At 48.5% G+C, this 25,504-nt stretch overlaps 2 protein-coding genes across 6 annotated transcripts in view; one reads left to right on the plus strand and one right to left on the minus strand.

Annotated features, from left to right (window-relative positions):
* LOC102982435 (prune exopolyphosphatase 1) overlaps positions 1-6,251 on the minus strand; it is a 13,700-nt gene extending 7,449 nt beyond the window's left edge. Inside the window, exon 1 of one of the 2 annotated variants that reach the window (XM_028485961.2) lies at positions 6,168-6,251. Coding sequence is in view for 1 of the 2 variants with exons in the window: in XM_028485960.2 (XP_028341761.1) it covers positions 4,752-4,790 (39 nt within the window). In the remaining variant the exon portion in view is untranslated. Of the gene's footprint in view, positions 1-4,751; positions 4,920-6,167 lie in introns of those variants that run through there. The other variant, XM_028485960.2, reaches the window with a different exon arrangement.
* On the plus strand, positions 6,203-25,324 carry MINDY1 (MINDY lysine 48 deubiquitinase 1). 4 transcript variants are annotated; one of them, XM_028485958.2, is made up of 10 exons: positions 6,203-6,283; positions 6,385-6,768; positions 8,986-9,796; positions 10,155-10,212; positions 10,603-10,667; positions 11,279-11,437; positions 11,773-11,875; positions 12,243-12,385; positions 13,502-13,693; positions 14,179-14,586. In XM_028485958.2, exons 3-10 carry the CDS (start codon positions 9,344-9,346, stop codon positions 14,527-14,529), a joined length of 1,524 nt encoding a protein of 507 aa, XP_028341759.1. In that variant the 5' UTR covers positions 6,203-6,283; positions 6,385-6,768; positions 8,986-9,343; the 3' UTR covers positions 14,530-14,586. The 4 variants fall into 4 exon arrangements, with proteins under 4 accessions (XP_028341759.1, XP_023971852.1, XP_028341760.1 ...); XM_028485959.2 differs by adding an exon at positions 25,139-25,324 and having other exon boundaries at positions 6,211-6,768; positions 14,179-14,328; XM_007130436.4 differs by adding an exon at positions 14,605-15,124 and having other exon boundaries at positions 6,212-6,768; positions 14,179-14,328.
* Positions 25,325-25,504: the final 180 nt, after the last annotated feature.

The raw sequence follows: 25,504 nt of genomic DNA on the forward strand, positions 1-25,504 counted from the left end.
GGGAGGCCCGCATACCACAAAAAAAAAAAAAAAAAAAAAAAAAAATGTCTCCAGACTTTGCCAAATATTCCCTGCGGGGCAAAATCACCCCCAGTTGAGAACTACTGGGTTACAGAAAGGTGAAAATCCACTCTGGCTTCTTCAATCAGGGAAGATTTGCTAGATAGAAGAGTTTAGAAAAGCGGGAAAGGTGTTCAGAGGAATAAAACATAACAAGGAACAGTTTATCAAGTAATGTAACTTTAGGGAAAAAGAGAATCTAGGAGAACCTAGAATCATCTTCCTTGTATTAGCTGTTACCCACTCCCCTCACTTGCCCGGAAAGCCAAAGCCAGAAAGGGACAATTTTAGAAGACTTCTGGTGGCATAAATTGTCCTATCTCGTAACTAGAAAGGTTTTTATTTTTAAACCACCCTCTTCTCCATCTCTTACTCCCATCCCTAGAGAGAAGGACAAAAGGCAGGGGTTATCTGTCAAGGTTTTGGGCAAAGGGCCTCTGGGGAAAGTCTGCCCTTAGGTTCTCCCCTGTGCCCATTTCTCTAAGCCTATTTCAAGAGGGTGGCAGCCAAGACCCATTCATACTGAACAGCACAGGAGTGGGAAAATTCTTTTCAATATTAAACTCTTTGCCAACACAATATGAGAATTCTGTACCCAAGACCCAAGGCCTATATTAACTCCTCTGACTTGCAATTCATCCTCCTGATACCAGAGAAGGCCCCTCTGTTTCCTGGATACCAAGAACTGCCCAGATGGCTGTGGACCAAAGTGGCAACAAAGCACTTGAGATAAGTGGCTGCTGAGATAACTTGATCAGTGAAGCAGTAAGGGAGGGCACCATGTTCTCTAGAGAGGGAACTATACAAACATGAGAGGCCATATGGCCCTGACTCTGGAGAATAAAGGGAAGAGGAACAGAGAAAAGGCAGAGCAAGGGGGAGAGGCCTATTGCTGGGCTTGAAGAGGCCCTTGGAGAATCTTTCCAAAACTCATGTTAGTGCTGTTTCATTCCAAGTGGCAGCCAAATCAGGATCAGTCAGATCCCCAGCACCAAGACAAGACTAAGCAGAAAAGCATAAAGTAGGGACCAAATGCAACTTCATGGCTCTGAGGGGAGGAGAAATGACCCCCAGAGGGAAGGTGAAGGACTAACCCCTTGTGCTCAGTCAAGCTCAGACAGCAATCAAAAGGAACTAATACAAAAGGAATACTCTGGGACTTTCAGCAAATCTTGGAACAGGAACAACCAAGGGAGGTGGTGGCATTCCATTCCCCTGTCAGCACCCACCACTCCCCACCCTGACTGGTCCATTCGCCACCCACAATACATGATGTGCACATTCCCAGCTCTGTCCTTTGCACTATTTGTTCTTCTCTGTCTGAAAGCAGCAGAACTGCTATTTGAAAAGACCACAGACTGGAGCTGAATCTCAGCTCTGCTTCTTGTTGTGGGACTTTGGCCTCTCTAAGCCTCTTTTTCCTCATATAAAAATAAGGATACTACTGTAACCAATTTCATGAAGTTGTTATGAGGATTAAATGAGATCGCACACAAGAGCCTACTCTGTACTAGCACAGATGAGCTCCCTTCCGTCTTCTCCTTTCTCTAGCCCTTGCTGTCCAGTCAAGCCCGACCGCAAGCCCCTTCTCTCTGTGAAGCCTTCCCCGCACCTGGGCCACAGCAGTCTCTTCCCCTGCACTTCCAGCTTCTGGCACTTGGGATTCTCATACAAAACTTAACTACTATCTTAAGGAGCTCACTATCTTTTCATGGGCATGTATCACAAATCCTAACATAGCATACAAGTTAGGTGACTACATACTTTGTTGTTCAAACCAGTACACTTTTGCGAATGAAAAGGGGTGCAATTAATGATTATGTCTCAATAAACTGACTGTCCTGGGCAAGTCGGGTATATGGATGCCTAACTTACAAGGTACCATTCTCCTCTTTGTTTAGGAAAAACATGTTAACTCTTAACCCCCACCCCATCCCCCACTAGCTGAAAGCACAAGCCTCAGTTTTCTGACCATCAGAGGAAGAGTTCAGGGCAAATATAGCTATACTTAGAGCATGAGGAAACCTGAGCTGCCAACGGAAGAAATACAATCTGAGAGCCACTAGTAGATATAAACTTTTTTTCTTCTTTTAAAAAACCCGGGGCTTCCCTGGTGGTGCAGTGGTTAAGAAGCCACCTGCCAATGCAGGGGACATGGGTTCGAGCCCTGGTCCGGCTTGAACAAGGTCCCACATGCCGCGGAGCAACTAAGCCCGTGCACCACAACTACTGAGCCTGCTTTCTAGAGCCTGCATGCCACAACTCTGAAGCCTGCGAGCCTAGAGCCCGTGCTCCGCAACAAGAGAAGCCACTGCAATGAGAAGCCCGCACAGCACAACGAAGAGTAGCTCCCGCTCACAACTAGAGAAAGCCCGCGCGCAGCAACAAAGAACCAACGCAGCCAAAACAAAACAAAACAACCCAAAAAACGAAGAAAAACAGGATTTCTTTTTTTTTTTTTTTTTTTTTTTGTGGTACGTGGGCCTCTCAGTGCTGTGGCCTCTCCCGTTGCGGAGGAGCACAGGCTCCGGACGCACAGGCCCAGCGGCCATGGCCCACGGGCCCAGCCGCTCCGCGGCATGTGGGATCCTCCTGGACCGGGGCACGAACCTGTGTCCCCTGCATTGGCAGGCGGACTCTCAACCACTGCACCACCAGGGAAGCCCAAATAGGATTTCTTTTAAATGGAACAACATACTATCATTGTGGCAGAGACTGTAGAAAATTTCTCTGGTATCAAATGCTGAAAATGTGGTATCAGCAGGAGAGGTGGCTGGGTTATCAGCTGTTTCTGTCTTGTGTAAAATGCAAGCATTCACAATTTCCTAAAAGTTATATGTGGTTTAATAGCAACACTCAAACTTAATGGTGTCTCTGTCTAAATCATGTCTTTCTTTACACAAGAAACAACAGTGTGGCCTCTGGGGAACTGGATAGGGAGAAGAAAAAGGATCTTTTTCTTTTTCTAATTTCATATCCTTTTTGTATTAACATTTTTCCCTATGTACATTTACTACTTCTATAATTAAAAGCAATCTAAATTGTTGGTGTCCACCTGTATGTCCTGCCACCAGGTCACCCACTAACATTGCTAGAGTCTAATTTTCTCATTTCTCCTGGCCCCGGCCAGGTTGTGTGATAGGAGCGCTAAGATATGACCTCACCTTCACAAGTTCACAAGTTTGGAAAAAGGAAGATATAGATCTTGCTCCTTGGGGGATGAATGCAGACAGAGAAAGGTCAGGATATCAGTAATACTGAAAAAATCCAGTATTTTTCAGCTTCATATTCCTGAGGAAGATATACTCTTAACCTGGGGCACTTCTGGAGGGTAGATGCTGTAGTCTAGATGCATGCAATGAAATGCTATCTGGTGAGGTTTCAGGTTCAAGGACTCTACCAAATGGTGGAAAACGGACTGGTCATTTGGGTTATCGGGGGAAACAAAATCCAACTTCTTGGCCCTTGGAATGGTGCCACAAAGACTATATTAGTCCTCCAATGAGTTCCCTGTGGTGGAAATCAGAGGTAACTAAAATGAATTGGGCCCAAATTGCCTTAGGCATTAAAACAACTTTCCCCAAATTTGTATTTCACAAGGAAAACTTTGGTGTAATTGGTGTTAAAATTGAACTTCACTCCTATTCTTCAGGTGAGGACATTATGACAGCAGCTGAGTCTGCAGGAGGAGTTCGGTGACTTTTAGGATTTGTTAAAGACCAGAATCTTACCGCCCAGGGGCGTTTGTAGAGTTTAAGATAGTTAAAAAGGAAACAAAGTCAACCATCTGTCTAGGTTTCTCCAGGGGCAGTCTAACTTGAAGTAGGGGGGGCCAGGTGGCCTCCTGGAGCCTCTCTCTGGCCAGCTTTTTGCTGCTAACTGGGGATAGCGGCTTAAGGCTGCATGACCAGTCAGCAAGGCTGGGAGATTCCAACTGGCTCAGAGAGTACCAAAAAGAAGCCACAAAGCATTCAGGAGTCATGCTTATAGTTTTGATTCCAAACACACTTTGTGCTTATACAGTCCAGGCCGCGGATTTTTATGTAATTTGTGTGTGTTAAGGCCAATGAAGAAAACTGGAGGCAAAGGAATGCAGGTTGTCGTCAACAGACACGCCTGCTGTATTGTGTGTGTTTACCTTAAAAACAGATTTAAAGCAAAAACACCACCACTTTTAATTCAGAATGAATTAGGCCGGCCAAACAGAAACCTCCGTTCAGAGGCAACAAAGCCGTGGGCACAGCTTCCCTCGTACCCCCGGGGTTCACCTGGAGGCCAGTGGGCTCGGGAGGCCTCGTGAGCGGAGAACTGAAAGAGGGGCGGGGAGAAAGGAACAAATACACCTCGCAGCAGGCACAGCTCCGATCCTTTTCACGGAACTGACCCAGAGACAGCGAGCAGCGGCTCAGAGGCAGGACCCAGACCCACAATTCCGCCTCCCCGCTCTCGGGCAGACCCCAAAGGCAGGAGCCCCCAGCTCAGGAGTGGGGTGACTGAGCAGCATTCCCACTCTCAAGGGCTAGGTTCTCGTTCCTCACTCCTCAGGCCCCAAGCCTGATCAGATACCAAGCCCCCACCCTACAATTCCGCGTTCCCTCTACATAGACCCTCGGGGCTCCCCAGGTCCCACATCTTCGTCCTTCCGGCACCCCAGGATCCATTCCTTACGATCACAGACAGGGGTCCGTTACCTGCAGAGCAACTCGACAACCCTGCAGATAGTCCTCCATGGTGAAGCCCAAGGTGTCCCACCGGCCCTCGCGCGGGGAGGTTAATTGGCGAATGAGCCCCGCCCGGGGCTCAGGGGCTTGAGGCGAGTTGGGAGGTGGGACTCGAACCCGCCACACCGCGACTCGGCCACGACCCCGGGAGGAAGTGCGTAAGCAAGGGCCCCGGGAGTCCGACGTCGCCCCGCCCCCAGAGGCGGAGGCCGAGTTCTGCGCCCAGGGACTCACGGGAGGAGCGAAGTGGGGGCCGGAGGCGCGAAATGGGGAGTGGTGCAGGGCGTCCTGGGAAATGTAGTCTCGAAGCGCCGAAATGGCCCCAAGAATTGAGGGAAGGAGAATTTTCTGAGATCACAAGTGTATATGTGTCACATAACCTATCTTTGTGGCATCTGAACTTTCCCTCTTGAGTCAGGCTACGTATAGCATCTTTTCATATATTACACCGCCCATCTGGTTGACATCTTAAATTACACTGGGCAAAAACAGCTCTTCATCTCTCTCTCGAATTCTCTTCCTTACCAAACTGACCCATTGCCACCAATTGCGTGATTATCCACGTTATAAAAATATTAGAATAGTCTTTGACCTCTCTTCTTTATTTAATACCTACAGTCTCTTGCCAACTCCTGCTGCTTCTTTTCTGTAGCCTGTTTCTTTTCTACAGCGTCGGCAAATGTCTCATTCTTTTCCTGGACTGTTGTAACCTGGGTTCTTTGCTCCCTGCCTCCCTCATTGTTCCAACTGCTCTTTCAGCCTTCGGAGTTGCTTGGTTTCATCCTGCGGCAGCCCTGTTAGTAGAGCTTGGAGGGCCCTTCAGAACGTAGAGTAGGGTTCCAACCTCCTTTAACTGCCACCTTCCAGCCCCAGGGTAGTGCAGAGTACTGCAAATAAAGGTATTCTCATCATCAAATGTTCCCCCATTTATTAATCCATCCCTTTATTTCCTACCACCAGCCTCACACCAGCTTTTCCTGCTCCCCAAGCTAGGAATTGAGAGGAGGTGACAGATGAGAAGCTGAGGCCGGTGGTGGGAGCAAGGACTAGAGCACAGGGTATTGGATCTCCTGCTTGCTCAGCTAGTTCTCTCCCTGCTGCATTCTTCCCAGAGCCTGGGGCTTCTTCCACACCTTCTTCTGCACTACCCAGGCACAGCCCAACCGGTTTCATTTCTAGACTAAAAAAATGATTCAGTAAGGACTTGGAAAGGATCGGGATTTTTTCACTTTAAATGAATAAGTATGGAAATATCACGCTCTTTGGCCCTGCTTCTGTGGATCCAGGGCAAAGGACTGCCATGCCCGGGGAGATCCAACAAGCTGCTGCTGTCCAGTCCTGCTCCTCCCCACTCAGCAAAGGGCCCTTGCTCTTCCCTATTCTCACCAGAGAGGCACAAGTGCTCCGTCCCTTCCAGCGGCAGGCGGAGGGAAGAGAAAGGGTCTGTTGTTTTTCTCTCCTTGTTTCTCTCCCTCACTGCTGATCACCAAGCTGCTGACCAGGTCAGAAAACCCTAATGGAAATCCTCCAGTGCTGGGCAGGCTCCTCCTCCTTTGGGGAGCTTGTCCTTGACTGATTTTTCTTTGTCCTGATGGGAAAAAAGAGAGAGAGAGAAAGAAGAAAAAAGAAAAACCACAAACTTCCTTTGAAAACCAGCTTGTAGACAGGGCCTGGAGCGCACGCCCTCGACTCGGCGACTCAGAAATCCCGAAGACGCTCTTGAGCGACCTGGGAGCACCTGGGCTGCACCCCTGCCTGCCTGCACCCTCCTCCAGTGCCCCCCGGTCGTGGACGTGAGTCCGGAAGTAGCCGCAATCCAGCCAGGACCGCCGCTCGTAAACCTGGGTAAACCTGTGTAAGCTCTGGCGTTGACAGCTGGAAGGCAGCTGGGACTGTGGCGGCGCCCCTCCCTGTACCCACGTCCGCCATCGCACTGCCAGAGTTGAACCCCCCTTCTAAGTCCTGGAACAGCACCCGCTTCTGTAAGGTAAAAACTGTTTTAACCATTTCCTTCGCCTTTTCTCCTAACCCCCACTGCTCTTTTTCCTCTCCAGCTCTGGGGAGGTGACACTGGCTGTCCTTCCACCTTGGGTCTCTATAAGTCTGGATTTCGAGAGGAGCTCAGGCAGAAGGAGTATGTAAAAGAGATGCTGCTTGGTCCCTACACTTCCTCCTTTTAATGACACCTTCCCCCTCTCCCTCGCTAGCAAGTAGACAGGGCCCTGTGGTTGCCTTATTCTGAGGGGAAAATCTAAATCATTAGTTGCATGAAGATTTGGGTCAGAGTGAGAGGGAGATTAGAGTGGGACAGTCAGGCACTTGAGGGGGAGAGTAAAGTTCCTGGGGAGCCAGGGCAGGGGGCACGGGTGTCTTCTTGAAGCTACATACCCGGTTTATATGCTTCTTCCAACTTTTGGCTATTTACTGCCTCTGGCTATAGGGAGGGGCCAGGGCTGTTTTGACTCCCTTACTGCCACCAGAGGATAATTCCAGCTGGAGAGAAAGTGTAGGACTTGAGTTAAGAAAAGAGGAAAAGCGTGAAATCCTGATTTGTTTGAGTACCTAGGAGTGTCAGAGTCTCTCCTGCTCTGAAATACTCCATGCCCAACCCACCAGGCGTGCTCCCTGTAGAGTGGAACTCCTCCATCACACTTCTGGCCCCTCTTCTGAAGACTTAGCCCACTTAGCTTTTTGCCCAGATTCTCTGAGACCCAGCTCCCTCTGGTATCCAGCTCCTGGGTTCTTTTGGCCCACTGGCCTGGCCAGCTAGGGGCCCAACCTCCACTTAATTATTGATCATTTCTGGCATTGGACAGAAAAGCTAAGAAATAAGCGCCGTTTTTCTCCAAGCTTTTAAAAAGTCCCAGGCTCTGGTTTCTTCTTCTAAGCTTCTGAGCTTCTAAGGCTCATCCTAAGTGTCATTTGGGAAGGGAGGAAAAAAGGAGAGAGAGGGAAAAAAAAGCATAAGGCCTGCAGGCAATTTTTGCTACTATGATTCTAAATCAACAACATGTAAATGAGATGCAGCTAGCATAAATTATATTTGAATCAGGAGGATGATCAATTTGGGTGACTAGGCTTATTTCGGTGACTTTTCTGTTCCTCAACTTCACCCCCCAGGCTTTACCCTAGCCCTAAATTCCTGCCGGATTGCAAAAGGAAGCATAGTCTCAGGTTAGGTGGAAGCAAGAGAAAAGATTTGTAACAAGTTTAATATCTCCCGCTTTCTCACCCTGATCAAGGGGGCGAGGGGAGTAAGGAGGTTGAAGGGAGATGTTTTCCAGGGGGCAGGGTTTGTGGCTTTTTATTGTCTATGATCCATGGTGTTAATTAAATGTCTATGCTTAGCGCTGGTAGAGAGCGGGTTAAACAGGTCCAGAGTTGACATGTAAAATGACCTAGATGGGAATAGATGGAAAGAACATATGCACAGGTAGAGGAGTGGAGACGGAGCATTTTTTGTTTTACAGAAATCAATAATCAGTATTTTCATATTCCATGTAGTAGGCAAGAGAGTATCTCTGGGTTTCAGCAGTTTTCGGAGCATAGAGGAACTGAGGAGACGTCTCTATCCCAACTCCAGCTGTCAGGAGAAGCTTACTGGAAGAATGGGGTCGGGTGGTGTGTGTTTGTGTGTGTGTGTGTGTGTGTGTTTTGTAGGTCTAATCTGAAATTACTTACCAGAACCACCGATCTCTGATTCAAGTCCCCAGGGCCTGCATTTCCCCTCTCCAGCCTACAGGAAGCTCCTCCCAGGATCTTTTTGTTGTGGTTTGCGATTGTGTAAAGCTGGAGTTGTGAAGGTGGAGTCCTTTAAGGAGAAAGACTTCTTTCTCACCAGTGTTTTGCCTTTAGAGGCATGGTACTGACTCTCTTTATTCTTCACCCCAAGCACTATATGACTGTTCATCTTTTTGCCCTTGGGATGAGGCAGAGAGAAGATGTCCCTAAAGATATAAGCCATGTGTGCTCAGGATGTTTCCTGAACAGCCAAGGGACAGGGTTCGGGTAGGGCAGAGGAATTATTCTCATTCTGGCTATGGTGGGGTTTACTGACATGATGCCTATTACAGAGTGAGCTAAAGATCACTGTATTAATAATCATTAGTATAGTTTTAACATTTCTTTCTCCATCTCTTTTTCTTCTTTCTCCTTTTACCTGCCCTTTCTGTCTTGTCTCCATTCCTTGTCCTTCCTGTTTCAGGGAAGCTGACGCCACCCAATGTCTTCAATCCCACCGGAATCATCCCCCCCAAGCCTGAAAGTCCTGTACCCTCGTTGGTCCTATCTGGTCACAGCAAGTTAGAGGTGAAAGAGCCCGGCCTGGGGCCCTTCTGTTTACCCCAAAGCTGTACTACCTGTAGCCAGGAGTGGCTAACAGACACTAACCGAGACTTCTGCACTACATTCCTCTTCCAAGACTTTTCTGGCTCTGTTTGCATTCCAGCCCAATGATTTCCTTCTTGTTGAATCGTTCTCTCTTTTGCATATCAAGCCTAGATTAAGCCAATCCCTGAGGACAATAAAGTTCTTTGGTGCCCCTCAGTTGACCCCTCCTGACCATGGAACACCATCAGCCTGAGCATCCAGTCCCTGGTGAGGCCAGGACTGCAGAAGTGGTCAGCCCTGAAAACCATGAGGTCCTGTCAGAACCCAATGAGCCCCCTCAGGACAAGGATGCCGAAGAGGCTGATGGGGCAGCTGGAGAACAGGAGCCAGTAGATGAAGCTTTGCTGCCAGCCCAGGGCCAGGATAACCTCGAGTCCCCTCCACCTGATGCTAGCTCAAGCCAACAAGGGCCAGCCCAGGGGACACAGCCTGAGGTAGAGACAGTGGGGGCCTGCTCCTGGCCCCAAGAGCTTCCCCAGTCCCCCAGGGCCCGACAACCTGAGCTAGACTTCTACTGTGTAAAGTGGATCCCCTGGAAGGGAGAACGGACACCCATCATCACCCAGAGCACTAACGGCCCTTGCCCTCTCATCGCCATCATGAACATCCTTTTTCTTCAGTGGAAGGTAAGAGAGAGCTTGGATGGGGGCTCAGAAAACCTTGATCATTCTGATTTTCTCAAACCAAACTTTCCAGATTATTCTTCCTATTTCTCCAGCTTGAACAAATGAGATAAGATATTTGTAAAAACAAAACAAAACAATTATCTGTCCTACTCCTCTGTCTTCTACTGTCTAGCAAATGGGAATGCCTTGCAGTTTTCCACATTCATTCCCTTGCTCCAGTTGCAAGCCTTTCTTTTCCACCACACCTGACTGCTGGACAACTCCTGCCCTCCCCCTGCCTTTCTATGGGTTCCTCCTTCAGTGCTCCATGAAGGAAAACACACACCTGGCTAACACTTTGATCACTCCTTGCCTCCAGGTGAAGCTGCCACCTCAGAAGGAAGTGATCACATCAGATGAGCTCATGGCCCATCTTGGTGAGTGACTGAGCCTTGAAGAGGAATTACCCAAAAGCTTCCAGTGCTATCTACTCAGCCAGAAATCCAGAGTGTTGAGGGACTCCCCATTCGGGGATCTTATGTGGCAGGGAAGGTAAAAATCTGTGGGGCGTCTCTGCAAGGCTGGGGAATGAAAAGTCAAGGTGTCAGGAGTCCTGGGTCGTCACCCCACTTCTTCCCTTAGCTTTCACATGGAACCTTGCGTGTACCCTTCACCTTTGTGGGCCCGTTTCTTCCTCTGAGAAACTAAGGCCCTTTGCAACTCTGAAAATCTGTGGTTCTGTGACATTACCTCCATTCTCCTGGAGAAGAGGAAGCAGCTTTTGGGACTGTTGGTGGGGTAAGCTGATAAGGAATCCTGTCTTGTAGGAGACTGCCTTCTGTCCATCAAGCCCCAGGAGAAGTCAGAAGGACTTCAGCTTAATTTTCAGCAGGTGAGGCGAAAGGTCTGAGGACATGGGGGTTTGCAGGCTTATAAGGGGACACTCAGGCTATTAAGAGAGGCCTTTCTGATGCTTCTCAGGGGGGTTCCTTGAACCATAACTTCTTTCTGCAGGAGGGGGAGGGTGTATCTCTGTCCTAGAAAATATGTTCATTTACATAAGATAAAGGATTGAGACAAGGGAGGAATTTCCATTGTAAGAGAACACCAGGGAAGAAAAGCAACAAGATTAAATTTTTTTTTTTTTCTGGAGGTGGGAGTAGAGTGGGGGGAGGGGAGGCTAGAATATACATCATTTTCTTTTTTTTTCCAGTTTTATTGAGATTTAATTGACATATAACACTGTGTCAGGTTCTTTTTTTCCATTTTATTTTATTTTTTAAATTGAAGTATAGTTGATTTATAATACTGTGTTCGTTTCAGGTGTACAGAGTAGTGATTCAGTATTTTGCACATTATATTACATAATAGGTTATTATAAGATACTAGGTATAATTCCATGTGCTATACAGTATATCCTTGTTGTTTACCTATGGCACTGTGTAAGTTTAAAATATACAGTGTGTTGATTTGATCTATCCATTATTTTCTTTTCTACCCCAGAATGTGGATGATGCAATGACAGTGCTGCCTAAACTGGCCACAGGTCTGGATGTCAATGTGCGATTCACAGGTGTCTCTGATTTTGAGTATACACCTGAGTGCAGCGTCTTTGACCTACTAGGCATACCTCTGTACCATGGCTGGCTTGTTGATCCACAGGTGAGGGTAGGGGGTGCAAGTGAGACTCAGTCACCTCAAGCTGAGAGAGAAGCAAAATTTTGTGTGGAGGGGTTTAGGGAGGTAAGGAGTAGATTGGCTTGGGAGGGGATTAGGGTTTAGAGGCTGGATCCAGTGCAGAATTCCTTTAATTTTCACCTTTCTGGGGGGTAACATTCAAATACAAGCAAAAAATATGGAAATAGGTCAATTCTTCAGACATCAAAAGTTTCAGGAAGCTTTGGTCTTAGGGTTGCGGTCCTTGTGGGCTTGCTTCACTTCCTTCCTGAAAAAGATCTCCATTTTTTTGGTACCACCCCACCCCGCTGCTCATGCAGAGTCCTGAGGCTGTGAGTGCAGTTGGGAAACTGAGTTACAACCAACTGGTAGAGAAGATCATCACCTGCAAGCACTCCAGTGACACCAACCTCGTGACAGAAGGTGACCTCCCTCCCTTCTCTTCTGTGGATCTTATGTGGAGGGAATGATGGCTACTTAGGTTTAGTGTTTATTGTCTGTCTCCCCACCACCATGTCCCACTAGAATGTGAGCTCCATGAGAGGGAGTTTGGGGTATTGTCTATTTTTAGTTCACTGACTTATCCACTGGTACCTAGTGTAATGCCTGGCAAAAAGTAGCTGCTCAGTTAGAATCTGTTGAATGAATGAATACAGCCAGACTTCAAGGAAGCGATTTCTCAAGGTGGGACTGACCCCTAGGGCTTTGACAGGGCCTCTCTGGATGATCCTACCATGGACTTTGCATTTAAGCCACCCGCCCACCCCCCTTTCTTGTGCCCTGCTGCCAGGCCTGATTGCAGAGCAGTTCCTGGAGACCACCGCTGCACAGCTGACCTACCATGGTCTGTGTGAGCTAACAACAGCTGCCAACGAGGGCGAACTTAGCGTCTTTTTCCGGAACAACCACTTTAGCACTATGACTAAGCACAAGGTGATGAGGGTCTAGGAGGTGGGGGGTTGGAGTGCTGTCATTCCCTCATGCCTTTTTCTTCTGGGTCAGTGTTTGAGTCAGGATAAGGTAGATTAAGCTGTGATAAGAAATGACCCCTGAATCCCTGTGGTTTACCACAACAAAAGTTTATTTCTTTTTTCAAAAAAACATTTATCTATTTATTTATTTATTTATTTTGGCTGTGCCGGTCTTAGTTGCGGCACACGGGATCTGGGATCTTCGTTGCAGCATGCAGACTTCTTAGTTGCGGTATGCGGACTCTTAGTTGTGGCATGCATTCGGGATCTAGTTCCCCGACCAGGGATCAAACCCGAGCCCCCTGCATTGGGAGCACGGAGTCTTACCCACTGGACCACCAGGGAAGTCCCCAAAGGTTTATTTCTCACTCATGTTTCACGTCCACTGCAGATTGGCTGCAGCTCTGTCCCACATCATCTTCACTTTGGGGCCCAGGCTGACAAAACAGCCTTTATCTGGAACATAAGAGGGGAAAGTGCGGGGGTGGGGAACACACCGCACGCATGCTTTTAGTGCTTCTGCCTGGAAATGACAATGTCAGTTCTGCTAACATCTCACTGGCCAGAACGAGCCATAAGGAGTAAGCCTGCCATCAGTGGGACAAGAAAGTGTAAATCCTCTCCCAGGAAGGGGCAGTGGAATTTTTGAACAATACTATAGTTTTCCAAAGCTAAAAAGTGTCTGAGCTCTCTAGGAATTGAGTAGAAGAGGGAAAGGTCTTTGGTTCTCAAAGGATTTATCCTTATAACCATCAGACGAGCCCAGAGAACCATGGGAAGTAGGGTAGGAAGCAGGGTCGTATGCGGGCCTTTAGCCTGAGGACTCCATGCTTGACCACAGTGACCACCATACTCACAGCCAGCTGACCACGACTCAGACAGCCCTTCCTTCTCCCCATAGCCGTGCATATTTATGAATATGTGCTCACACTGACATGTCCCAGCTCACACTGACATGTCCCAGCTCACACTGACATGTCCCAGCTAGCACAGCGATTGATTCCAATGGTCTCTGTGCATCTCAGATAGGTGCCTCTGTCACCTGTCCCACCAATGGACTTTGTCCTCCTCTTTGCAGGGTCACTTGTACCTACTGGTCACCGACCAGGGCTTCCTACAGGAGGAGCAAGTGGTGTGGGAGAGCCTGCACAACGTGGACGGAGACAGCTGTTTCTGTGACTCTGACTTTCACCTAAGTCACTCCCTAGGCAAGGGGCCTGGAGCAGAAGGTGGGAGTGGCTCCCCAGAAAAGCAGCGGCAGGTGGACCAGGTGTGTGGGGCCTCTGGGGAGGGTGCAGAGAGCATGTCCGCCTCAGAGAGCTTCTTGCCATAGGTGCAAGCTGCCTGCATCTTATTATCTAGAGACTGTGACATATGACAGCCATGCCCCTCTCCTCTCTGTTACCTTTTGGACCATCTCAGCATTTGGTGTGTATTCTCTGGCACCAGAGGTAAAATACTTGGCTGTATGTGTTGCTCTGGAGGAGAAGGAGCTGGAGAATTGGAAGGATGAGGAAAGGCTGCTTTTGTTGTTGTCGTTATTTATTTATTTATTTATTTGGCCACACAGCTTGTGGGATCTTAGCTCCCCGACCAGGGATTGAACCCGTGCCCCCTGCCAGTGGAAGCTCAGAGTCCTAACCACTGGACCGCCAGGGAACTCCCAGGAAAGGCTGGTTTGGAAACCTAAACACAGCCTGGACATCCCCCCGCCCCAGCCTCCCTCACCATCCCCTTACTTTCCCCTCTCTCCAGGACTACTTGATCGCCTTGTCCCTGCAGCAGCAGCCGTCGCAAGGCACATTGGGTCTTAGCGACCTGGAGCTGGCCCAGCAACTTCAGCAAGAGGAGTACCAACAGCACCAAGCCACCCAGCCCGTGGCAGCACGGGCCCTGTCACCGCAGGTGGGTCTGCTCCTCCTGCCCTTAGCGCTGCCCCTGCAGCGTTCTCCCATCCCCGGCATGCCACTCCTGCTTCCCCTGGTCCAGACACTTGTTTTTCCTGCCATGTCTCTTCAAGGTTGCCCTCGGGGCCTTTCTCCTGTCTGTCCCTCTCCCCTGGGTCCCTTCCTGTCTTTCTCTCCCCACTGCTCTTCCCAATCCTGACCCTGCTTCCATCTAGAGTCTCTGTCCTGGGCTCTTCCACAGTTGATGGGTGACCAACTGTTAAATCTGATACAGGGGAGAGGAGCTGCATTTGGACGCCCAGCTGCCGAGCGTCGGCAAAGGCCGAAGCAAGAGTCCGACTGTGTCCTCTTGTAGCCCCGCTCAGTGCCAGGCTGCCTTGCCTCCGCTTTCAGAGGCTGGGGCTATTTTGCTTGCTCCCCAGCTCAACTTGAGATATGCAGGGTAACTTATTTATGGAATGTTGGGGATCAGAGCAGGCAGTAAATGCCAAGGTCAGACTTGGTGACGTCTTTGCCCTCACGTGCTGCCTCCTCTTCCTCCCGACCATCCCGGGCAACATTGGGGTTGGTGGGGTGAGGATTTCTGATTCCCAACTCCCTTTCCCCAGAACAGTCACATTAATATACAGACTCAGGCTCCAGGGTGAGGTCCCTGTCTAGAACCCATCTCCCCTACTTTCTGCTCCTGCAGGCCCACCCGTATCCATCCGTTTGTTTCAGGGTTTAATTTGGGTTTCTATCTCCATTATTTGTAATGCCTTCCTAGGAGTTTGGAAATAAAACTTCTTTCCTGAGGTCTGTTGTTTGCCTTACCCTGCAGCTACTGGGTTAAGTATTTGACTTAATTGAGGAATGCAAAAAGCGGGAGGGGGAGGTAAAAAGATGGGAGGGGATGGCCTGTCATTTCTAATACAAGCAGCAGGGGGAGCCAAAGCCTGCTTTTTCCTTTTTTGTTTTTTATCTGTTTTCGATAGGTCTTCTTTTGGAAGTAGTACTATAATTTGGGAGGTGGGTTTCCAAGTTCCTGCTTTGGACAGATGAATTTGGGGATTGTGCACCCTGCTAACCCAATCTTCCCATGCAGGGGAGGGGTAGCTTGATCCTCTGCTTGCTTCTCAGGTCATACAGATGGTCCTTTGCTACCTCTAACCATTTCTGACCTCATTGTGGTTCCTGGTTCTCAATTATTTTACCTGAAATTTCCTGGGGAAGAGAGATAATGGGGGTGAGGGGAGACACCGAGGGGAGGGGGGTTGTTGACAACTGCAGTCTAGTGCCTCAAACAGGACTCCTGTTGAATATCCAAGTGCACATGAAAGGGACCTCCAGCTTCAAGGCCTCCTCCCAGCCCATGTCCTGCTCCACCCAAACTTCAATCAGGGAACACAAGTGACAGTGAAGTTTGCCAAAAGAATTCAAATATCAGTGAGATGTGCTGGCCAGAATACGGAAAGAATGAGTAGACCAGAAACTATCAAAGAGATCCCATTATCGCATACCCAAGACAGAGCTAGGGGACCCAGGTGCAGACATCACTTTGAGATGAGGGAAATTAAGGGATTTAAGAGGAACTTCGAGTTCCAGACTCCACAAGAAGCTGGAACATGTGGTGCTCAAGTGAGGGGTTATCTTATTTGGAGGCCCAGCTGGTCTCCTGCAGGCTCAGCCATACATGGGAATCTCAGATCCTTAAAGGTCATATGGGGATGAGGTCTCAAAGGTCTTCAGCCCTGCACAGGGCTAGTAGGGCTGACCGGCAGTTCCCTTTCACTGCATTCTGCAGACAAGAAAGTCAAGTATTAGAAAGACCCACCACCACTATGGCTCAGGTACTCTGTCCTCTCCCTCGTGCTGGCCCAGAGCTTGTGTGGTGCCTGGAGTCCTGCACTAAATTCACCAAAGACCCATGAGTTCTCCAGGACATGACTATGCTCCACTCTGTGCAGTGTGGAGGTTAGGGTTGAAGCTCTGGGGCTCCAGGTTAAGAACCAGTGAAGTCTCACCTGGAGGGAAGAGTAGAGGTACTTCCCAAATTTCTTTTTGAACTCAGCTCGGATACTTAGAAGATCAGTCTCACTTCGAGAAATAAGGATGCGCATCAGGACTTGGTAATTGTCTCAGTTTCCTGGTAGAGGAAGAAACAGAATGTGGAAGTGGTGGTAGTGACATTCTCACAGAGTAGGGATTGGGCCACATGGTGAATTTTTCTAGGGAGTGTTGGTGAGGATAGAGTCAAGGAAAAGAGAAATATGCATTATGTAAGGGTAAAAGTTATCTTTGTCCATCCTCAAAGGAGATGATGTGGCAGGAAAGATCGGTTGCTGTGGGGAATATTACTGGACTATTACTTGTTCCATCCACGTCTTTCCTGTCCCTGCCACTAGCTTAGAGCATCGCTCCAAGGGCAGGTACTCAAGAAAAGATAGAGGAGACTTGCTACCTATAAAGACTTACAGCATGAGGGACTTCCCTAGTGGCACAGTGGTTAAGAATCCGCCTGCCAGGGCTTCCCTGGTGGCGCAGTGGTTGAGAGTCCGCCAGCCGATGCAGGGGACATGGGTTCGTGCTCCGGTCTGGGAAGATCCCACATGCAGCGGAGCGGCTAGGCCCATGAGCCATGGCCACTGAGCCTGCGCGTCCAGAGCCTGTGCTCCGCAACGGGAGAGGCCGCAACAGTGAGAGGCCGCAAAAAAAAAAAAAAAAAAAAAAGAATCCGCCTGCCAGTTCAGGGGACACGGGTTCGAGCCCTGGTCCGGGAAGATCCCACATGCTGTGGAGCAACTAAGCCCATGCGCCACAACTACTGAGCCCACATGCCACAACTACTGAAGCCCGCACGCCTAGAGCCCACAACAAGAGAAGCCACTGCAATGAGAGGCCCGTGCACCACAACGAAGAGTAGCTCCCGCTCCCCACAACCAGAGAAAGACTGTGTGCAGCAACAGACTCAATGCAGCCAAAAAAAAAAATAAAAAATCTTAAAAAAAAAAAAATTTACAGCATGACATCCAGAAAGACTGTTTTTAACTTACAAGTTCGAGAAAGTCCAAGGAGGATACGCCCACCCTGTCCCTAAACTGAGTTGATGGGGCTCTGATAGGGAGCAGGGTCATGTGACTTCCCGTTCTGATCCTGACTTAACAGGGTCGTCTTGTTATCCTCATCTTTATACATCAGTTTCTCCTGGTTGGACCCCTGGGGTTCAGCATCACTGTCCTTCTCTCATACCTGCACCAGGCCTCTTGCCTTTTGGTTAAAGATGGTAATGGAGGGTTCAGTTTAGAAATAATAGAGATATAGTACATATTCAAATCATGAGCTATAACTGATTATAATAAAATATTTGGAGGACTTCCCTGGTGGTCCAGTGGTTAAGACTCTACAATCCCAATGCAGGTGGCCCAGGTTCGATCCCTGGTCAGGGAACTAGATCCCTCATGCTGCAACTAAGACCCAGTGCAGCCAAATAAATAAATAAATATTATTTTTTTAAAAAAGGAAAGGAATATTATAAAAAATTTTTTTTGGTTGCAAAACACCTGTTTGTGTCATGAGCTGTGCACTGGTGATGTCATCATTTCCTATTATCCTCTTTTTTCAGAGTTATCTCAGTCACTTGACTCCTGAGACCCTTCTCAGAACTGCCTGAAACCTACACTTAGGGCAACCCCACAGATCATAAACTCCCACAAAGAAACAAAAAAAAAATGATGAAGTGAATACAGGATGCTATATTTTATTTGGACTCATTCATTACCTAATTGTCAGTGGGCCTGATGGCTACTCTTTGGTTTTTTTTTTTTTTTTTTTTTGCATTTTAAATTAAATTAAATTAATTAATTAATTTTTTGGCTGTGGCTTGTGGGATTTTAGTTCCCCAACCAGGGATGGAACCCAGGGCCTCAGCAGTGAGAACACGGAGCCCTAACCACTGGACCGCCAGGGAATTCCCTGATGGCTGCTCTTTTGAATTCCATGCATCATTGGTTTTATGTTGTGATGAAGACTGCCAAATGCTTCCCAGTATCCATTCTTCCCTTCTTCCAACTCTTGTTACTCCATAGTTATAGAATTGGGGTAGGAGTCACTCATTAACTGAATATTCCCAATGGTGTACAAGTACCCTCTACACCAAACCTATATCAAACATAATTCTTGTCTTGTTACTTGAGGATATATTTGGCATCTCATACTGCCCTAGGATCTTTATAATGAACCTTCATTTTATGGTTCAGATTGGTCTGAATTTGTCCTGAATCAGCTGTCATTTAAAGGTCATTTTTCTGAATAAATATTCATCACCATTATGTTTTCACATTTCTCTCATAAAAGAATAGTTTGGAAGTGTCTTGATTGAGTTTTTCCTTTTTTAAAATTTTTTTTCAGAAAAACAGGCCTGTATTATTTTTTGACTCCTACTTCTAAGATAAATCTGGCATTTACATCCAAGAGTCTATGTCCTGTAATCCAAATACTTTACAATCATTTACTGCTGTGGTATAAGTTTGTTTTTATGACAGGAATTTAGATAACCACAACTCTTCAAATGAATCTTAGTGTTCACTTATTATGATAGTACAGGCTTTATTGGATGAGTACAGTAATCTACTGTCAAAATGGAAATCTCTGGATGATAAAATAGATGCTTCTATGTACTGTCTTGAATAGCTGTTAACAGGCATGATGGTTTCTCAACCAGTATACAAAAAGCTATTCCATCTTCAAATTTTTGGTGAGCTTTTTTATTTATAAGTTTTGGGGGACAGTTGTACTAGGAGACCTAGCTCAACAAGCACAATGACCGGATTCTGTTTATGAAATTACTCAAACCAAGATTGCCAATTTAAGTTTGGATAATACGGAACAAAGTCTGACCAGTGTGGAGAAAGGTGGTCTTGGGTGCCAAGAGTATGCTATAGCTTATAGGATAGACCAACACCTATGATATAGACCAGGAGTTGATACATGGCAGTTACATGTCCTATAGGATCATTATGTGTATTGTAGGAGACTAGGTGACTTAATAGCTGTGTGACCTTGGGCAAGGTATTTAACCTCTCTGTACTTCAGTTTTTTCATCTATAAAACAAGGATGTGAGTGTGGATGTGAGGATTCACTGAAATGTGTAACGTGCTCGGCATAGGCCCTGGCACACAAGGAGCCCCTAAGAAATGGTGGCTCTTTTGTTATTTTTTCTAGTGTTATCACCATCCTCATTCTGGCAACTGAATCCATATCTGTATTTGGCCACCTAGACATTATTTGGGCCAAAAATTTTAGCTTTGGTGCCCTGGTGGGTCAACTAACCTATCTCTAACTACAGCTCACTCCTCTACTCTTGACAAGACAGTTTGTAAACCTAGGAAAAGAGAGCTGTTCTATGTTTACAAAATAATATGAGATTGTTACATTAGCAGCAGCGTGAAACTTTCTCTTGCCCAGGAGATACTCTATTGAGTATCATCAGTTCCTCCTTCCGGGCTCCTTCTCGGTCTACAGACTGGTTTCTAAAAGGTAATATGCCCGAGTGCGGAGGGAAGGGGCTCACCTTGGCCTGCAATGGCCCTTGGCAGCCTCTGCACATCCTTGTCTATACTGAAGCTCAAGAAGGTTCTGAGGGTGTCCCAAGCTGCAGTCTGTAAGAGCACGGGGGTACCAGAGTCTGCCCGTTCCCCAGTGCCCCGGCCAGGCCTTGGGCATGGCCTCAGGGCCAGCTCTCCCTTTCCTATTCTCCGTTCCACCCCCCAGCCCCTGTGCTGATGTAAAAAAAAAAAAAGATTCCTACAATCCCAGCAGCGCCTACCTTGTTGGCAAGGCCCAGGTGGCTGAGGATCTCCTGAGCCAGGGATAGTCCCATCTTCCCGCTGGTCACAGACATGGTGCGACCGGGGGGAGGGACACAGGAGCCAATTCAGGGGACCGTCCCAGCCGGGACGCTTTGCTTTATGACCCCGGGTCTGGGAGCCTGGACTCCCTTTACCCATTCCTTTCCCTTGTTGCAGAAAAAAAGAACAACCTGCTTGGCAGGTTTGGGAGCCCAAGTGGAGGGTAAGAGGGGAGCCTCCACCTTCCCCACCACTCACCATACTTCCGGAAGCAAGTTTGATCAGGGATGCTGCTAGAACTAGCACCAAACAAACCCTCCCAGACTCTAGGGTTGGTCCCAAGGCTCCCCAGCGCTTGGTCTGAGGTGGATGATCCCCTTCTGAGGTCACCTCCCTTCCTTCCATGGCCTGACTGGGTGTTCCTGGGGCAGTGTAAGGGAGGCGAGGCAGCAGGATTAAGTATATGGGGTGGGAGATAACAGCATCTTCCCCCACCTTCAGCCCCAGCCTCCAGGTAAGCCCCCCGCCCTGCCCACAGAGCTTCCACCACTGTGCGTCTTTCACCCTTGAAGTCTCCAGCTGGGATCTTTAGGTCAGCAGGTGCGATCTCTGAGCTGACATGAGTATGTGTTCTTGTGGGTACGTGGGTGCCTGGAGAAGGAAGCAGGCACTCATGTTAGAAAAGGAAAACTCCTTTCTCCCTCCCTCAAGTGATCAACAAGTTCCTCCCTCCACCCCCAGCCCCAGCATGAGAGCCCAGGTCCAGTGCTTACCCGGAGGTGCTGGGGGCGAAGTGGGTGTCCTCAGAGCCTGGTGGCATACTGTGTATGGGCACCAGCTCCTGTGTGGCCTGGTACAGGAGAGGGTGTGTGTGCAGCCCAAGCTGAACAGCCAGTCAGATGACCTCTCCAGCAGACCAGCCCAGCTATCCTCTCAGGCTCTGGCCCCTCCCAAATGTGGGAGAGGACCAGGCTGTACCGGGTCCCACATGCCAACACCTCCCTACCCAGCATCTCTCCTCCCAGGAACTGGCCTTAATCCATGCGGAGAACTCCGCTGGCCTCTCAGCAGCTCAGCCCCGACACAGGAGGCTTTGTGCACTGCCGTCCCGGCGGGGCCAGGTGGGACCACAGAAGCCCAGTCTCTAAGTCCAACTTCTGACCTGGCCCTGCCTCTGACTCCAGCTCCCTGGGGCAGGGGGGAGGGGGCGCGCAGGTCAGACAGGCTCCAGGCTGATTTGGAGGCTGGTACGGAAAAACCTGTTGGGGCACATACCAGCAGGGCACCCCAGCCTGCATCCCAGAGGGGTATTAGAGCAGTAGAGAGTGGGAGTGATTGGAAGAGAGTATTAGAGTGAGTGGGCGGTGGCGGGGGCGGGGGGGGAACTGTGTAAATCTTCAGGGAAGGAAGGGCACAGGTATTCCGGGGATAGGAGATGATCAGAGTCAAGAGAGAAAAACGCACAGGGTGTTCCCTGTGGGCAGAAGTACTGCGCTTCCAAAAGGCAACAGGGAGATGAAAGAGGCTCCCTGGGTCCCTGGGTCTTAGATTCCTTGTGTTGCCTTTTGGCCGCCAGGGCTGTTTTAGCTGCAGGTGATGCAACCCCAGCAGCTGGGCTGGAGGCTGTCTGTGCACACAGCAGCAGGTAAACAGTCTTGGGGAGCCTCAGGGGCCCCTGAGCAGACAATTACTTGAATCTCACAGCCAACTCCCTAGGGTCTGGGAGCAGTCTCCTTCCTGCTGCCCTAGACAGGTCTGCTGGGGGCTGGGCACAGAAGCCAGAGACCTGTCTCCACTCCTCTGCCACTCTCCCACCCTGGGAAGGTCCTCACTGGTTTTCTGAGGGACCGGCAGCTCTTCCTCAGAGCAGACCAGGCCTAAGGAGATGCTATAAAGGGAGACTTCCATGGTGGCAATCACTGCTTCTCACTTTTCTCTCCTGTTAAAGTGGAAAACATGCAGCAGTTTTTGCTGGAGAATGTGGGTTCAGTCCCAGGTCTGCCACTTGTTATGTTCTGCAGCCTCAGCTAGTCACTTCAGGTCTCCATCATGTCTCTGTTTCTTTTTCTTTTTTTTGGCCGTGACACGCGGCATGCGGGATCTTCCCTGACCAGGGATCGAATCTGTGCCCCCTGCGTTGGGTTCGCAGAGTCTTAACCATTGGATCGCCAGGAAAGTCCCTCTGTTTTCTTTACCTGAAAAAAAAAAAAAGGGAATATTGGGAGAAGATGAAGTGTGGGGGGTGGTGGGTGTGGGGAGGGGGAATCCTGGGGCATCTGAGAATAGGCTTCCTGGGAGGATTAAATGAGGTAATATGTGTGATGGCACTTGGCAGAGAAAAGTGCCTTGTAAATTAGGGTTGCCGGATTTAGTAAATACAGCATATAATTTGTTAGTATTAAGTATGACCCATATATTTCGTAGGATATACTATGCTAATAAATTATTTGCTGTTTGTCTGAAATTGTAATTTAACTGAGCATCCTATATTTTACCTGGCAACCTGAAAAATGGGATGCACTTTCAGCATGGTGATTAAAAGCAAAAGTTCTGAAGTCAGATTCCTTAGACTTCGAATTCTGGTCTGCTGTGTGACCTTGGCAACCACGTTAACCTTTCTGTGCTCAGTTTCCTCCTTGTCAAAATGGAGATAATAACAGTGTTTATATTATAGGCTATTGTGAGAATTAAATAGATTAATACATGTAAAGCACTTTAGAAGAGTTCTGGGCACAGAATGGTAAGTACACATGTCAAAATGTTAACTAATATGTAATAATTAATATTATGTTATTTTATAACGATAACTGTTATTAGCATCTCCCTAAGAATTACAACCTTGGCTCTCTTCTGCAACTTCTTTCTTGCCAATCCCCAATCTGGCCACAAGAGGCCATCGAAACCCACTGAGAGAGAGCCTCGAGACCCCTGGCGGCCACTTGAGGTCTCTGAGGCTCTGGCTCCAGCCACAGATATCCAGGGGCTCTCTTGGCCCACTTGTTGGGAAGCGCAGTCTCCCGAGGACATCAGGTTCCTAGGTGAACTTGGTGGACAGGTAGGGTCGGGGAAGAGCCTCAGGTAGACATCTACGCAAACGACCCTGTTGAGACAGACCTCAGGACACATGCAGGAGACTTCTAGGCTGGGTTACCTTAGTACAGCGGCTCCACAGCCAGGGTCCTTGTGCCTTTGGTTTTCTGTACCCTTCAGAATCTCTTTTGGGCACACGTTCCAAGTAGGCTTAGGGGGAAATGAAGGGCGAGAGAGGGCTCCTGTTTCCCCAGTCCAAACCTCTGCAAGGTACTGCTGGCTGACCTGCAAGGCTGAATCCTGAATTTGGAGGCAGAAGAGTGGTCCTGGTTGCCTAGGAGTGTGTGTGTGATCTGTTTACAAATGCTCGCCTGAAGCTGGTGGAATCTCACTCCTTTTGTCCCTGGGTTTTGCTTTGTTCAACTCCAGGGCCAGATTGAGGTTGTTTTCAGATTTACTAAATCACCCTCCACCCCCATGCTCTAAATTTTAGAATTTCGGAGTTGGAGGAGATCTTAGGATGACCTGGTCTACCACCCTCTTGTTACTGACTCAAGGAGGCTGAGTGACTTCCAGAGGCCGTAGTGTTAGAACCAGAATCCAGGTCTCCTAACTTCTCAGTGTTTTCCTCATCACTCCGATGAGGGTGTCGACTGAAAAAAAACGCACAACGTAAAAGTTGAGAATTATGTTTTATTTGGCAGACAATACTGAGGGCTTAAGCCTGGGACGCAGCCTCTCAGTCAGCTCTGAGGGACTGCTCTGAAGAGGTGAGGGAGAAGCAGGATACATAGGAGTTTTGTAACAAGAACCAGGCAGTCAGCATATCAAAAGAGGGACTTCCCTGGTGGAGCAGTGGTTAAGAATCCACCTGCCAATGCAGGGGACATGGGTTCGAGCCCTGGTCTGGGAAGATCCCACATGCCACGGAGAAACTAAGCCCGTGCACCACAACTACTGAGCCTGCGCTCTAGAGCCCGTGAGCCACAGCTACTGAGCCCGTGAGCCACAGCTACTGAGCCCGCGTGCCACAACTACTGAAGCCCACGTGCCTAGAGCTTGCGCTCCACAACAAGAGAAGCCACCGCAATCAATGCAGACAAATAAATAAATGAATAATTAAATTTATATTTAAAAAAAGAATATCAAAAGATTACTGTTCATTAAAGAAAATAAGACATGTCAAGTTAATGAATTCAGTGCTTTTCTATGTATGGAAAGATGCAAAAGTCTGGGCTCACTGAAATTATTCCTTTAATATGTATCTCAGCTATCTGGAGCCAGTATCCTCTGTTTTCCCATCCTGAGTCTCCTCAGGGTGCATTGTTGGGGGTGTGTGTGTGTGGCTGCAGTGGCTGATAGCTTGATGATGGGCATCCTGTTTCCATCCTGAGTTCTCTAAGGATTCACTGTCAGGGCAGCTGTAATGTGATGCCTTTTCTTTTTTTAAAAAATATTTATTTATTTGGCTGTGTCGGGTCTTAGTTGAGGCATGCGGGATCTTCGTTGCGGTACGTGGGATCCACATCCCTGGCCAGGGATCGAACCCAGGCCGCCTGCATTGGGAGCTCAGAGTCTTAGCCACTGGACCACCAGGGAAGTCCCTGTAATGTAATGTCTTGCTGGCTGCAACATCCTTTGTTTACTGATATGGCAGGCAACATTTTTTCATTCACAAGGGCATGGCTGACTTGGGGTCCCTCTTAGTGGAATGCAGGAGGATAAGCAGTAAGTAACATACAGAGTCTTAGCTGTTGACTCATGAAAACTTGTTCAACTCTTAAGTCCATATTGCTTTTCTGCAAATACTTTGCATTGCATGGTTTCAGAATACATAGAAACTCCTCCTGGCCATTTTTCCTCTTGTTATAAAACTTTTTCTCCCCAGAATTCCTGGCACCTCAATCCCTCTGCTCACGTACTAGCCAAGCTCTACTCTTTTATCCAAATAGGTTTCTGTGTTGCACGAGCCAGCCTGACCTGGGAAGACCAAGATCCACTTTCCACAGCTGGGGTCCATGTCTTTGCCTGTCCCAGATACCTAAATCCCAGGCCAAAGGCCTAGTTGTGTCCTCAGCCTCACCTCCGGACACCTCAGCAGCCCATACAGAGGAAGTGAGTCACAACAAGGCGGGCAGCTTGGGGCACTGTGGGTGTGGCCATGCCAGCCCAGGGTGGTGGGGGATGGGTCAGAGTGATCAAAATCTCTTGGTCCGAAACAGGCAGAGGAGAGAGAGAGAGAGAGAGAGAGAGAGAGAGAGAGAGAGAGAGAGAGGGAGAATGTGTGTGTGTGTGTGTGTGTGTGTGTGTGTGTGTGT

Source organism: Physeter macrocephalus, unplaced genomic scaffold (assembly GCF_002837175.3).
Source record: "Physeter macrocephalus isolate SW-GA unplaced genomic scaffold, ASM283717v5 random_711, whole genome shotgun sequence".
NCBI classification, from domain to species: Eukaryota; Metazoa; Chordata; class Mammalia; order Artiodactyla; family Physeteridae; genus Physeter; species Physeter macrocephalus.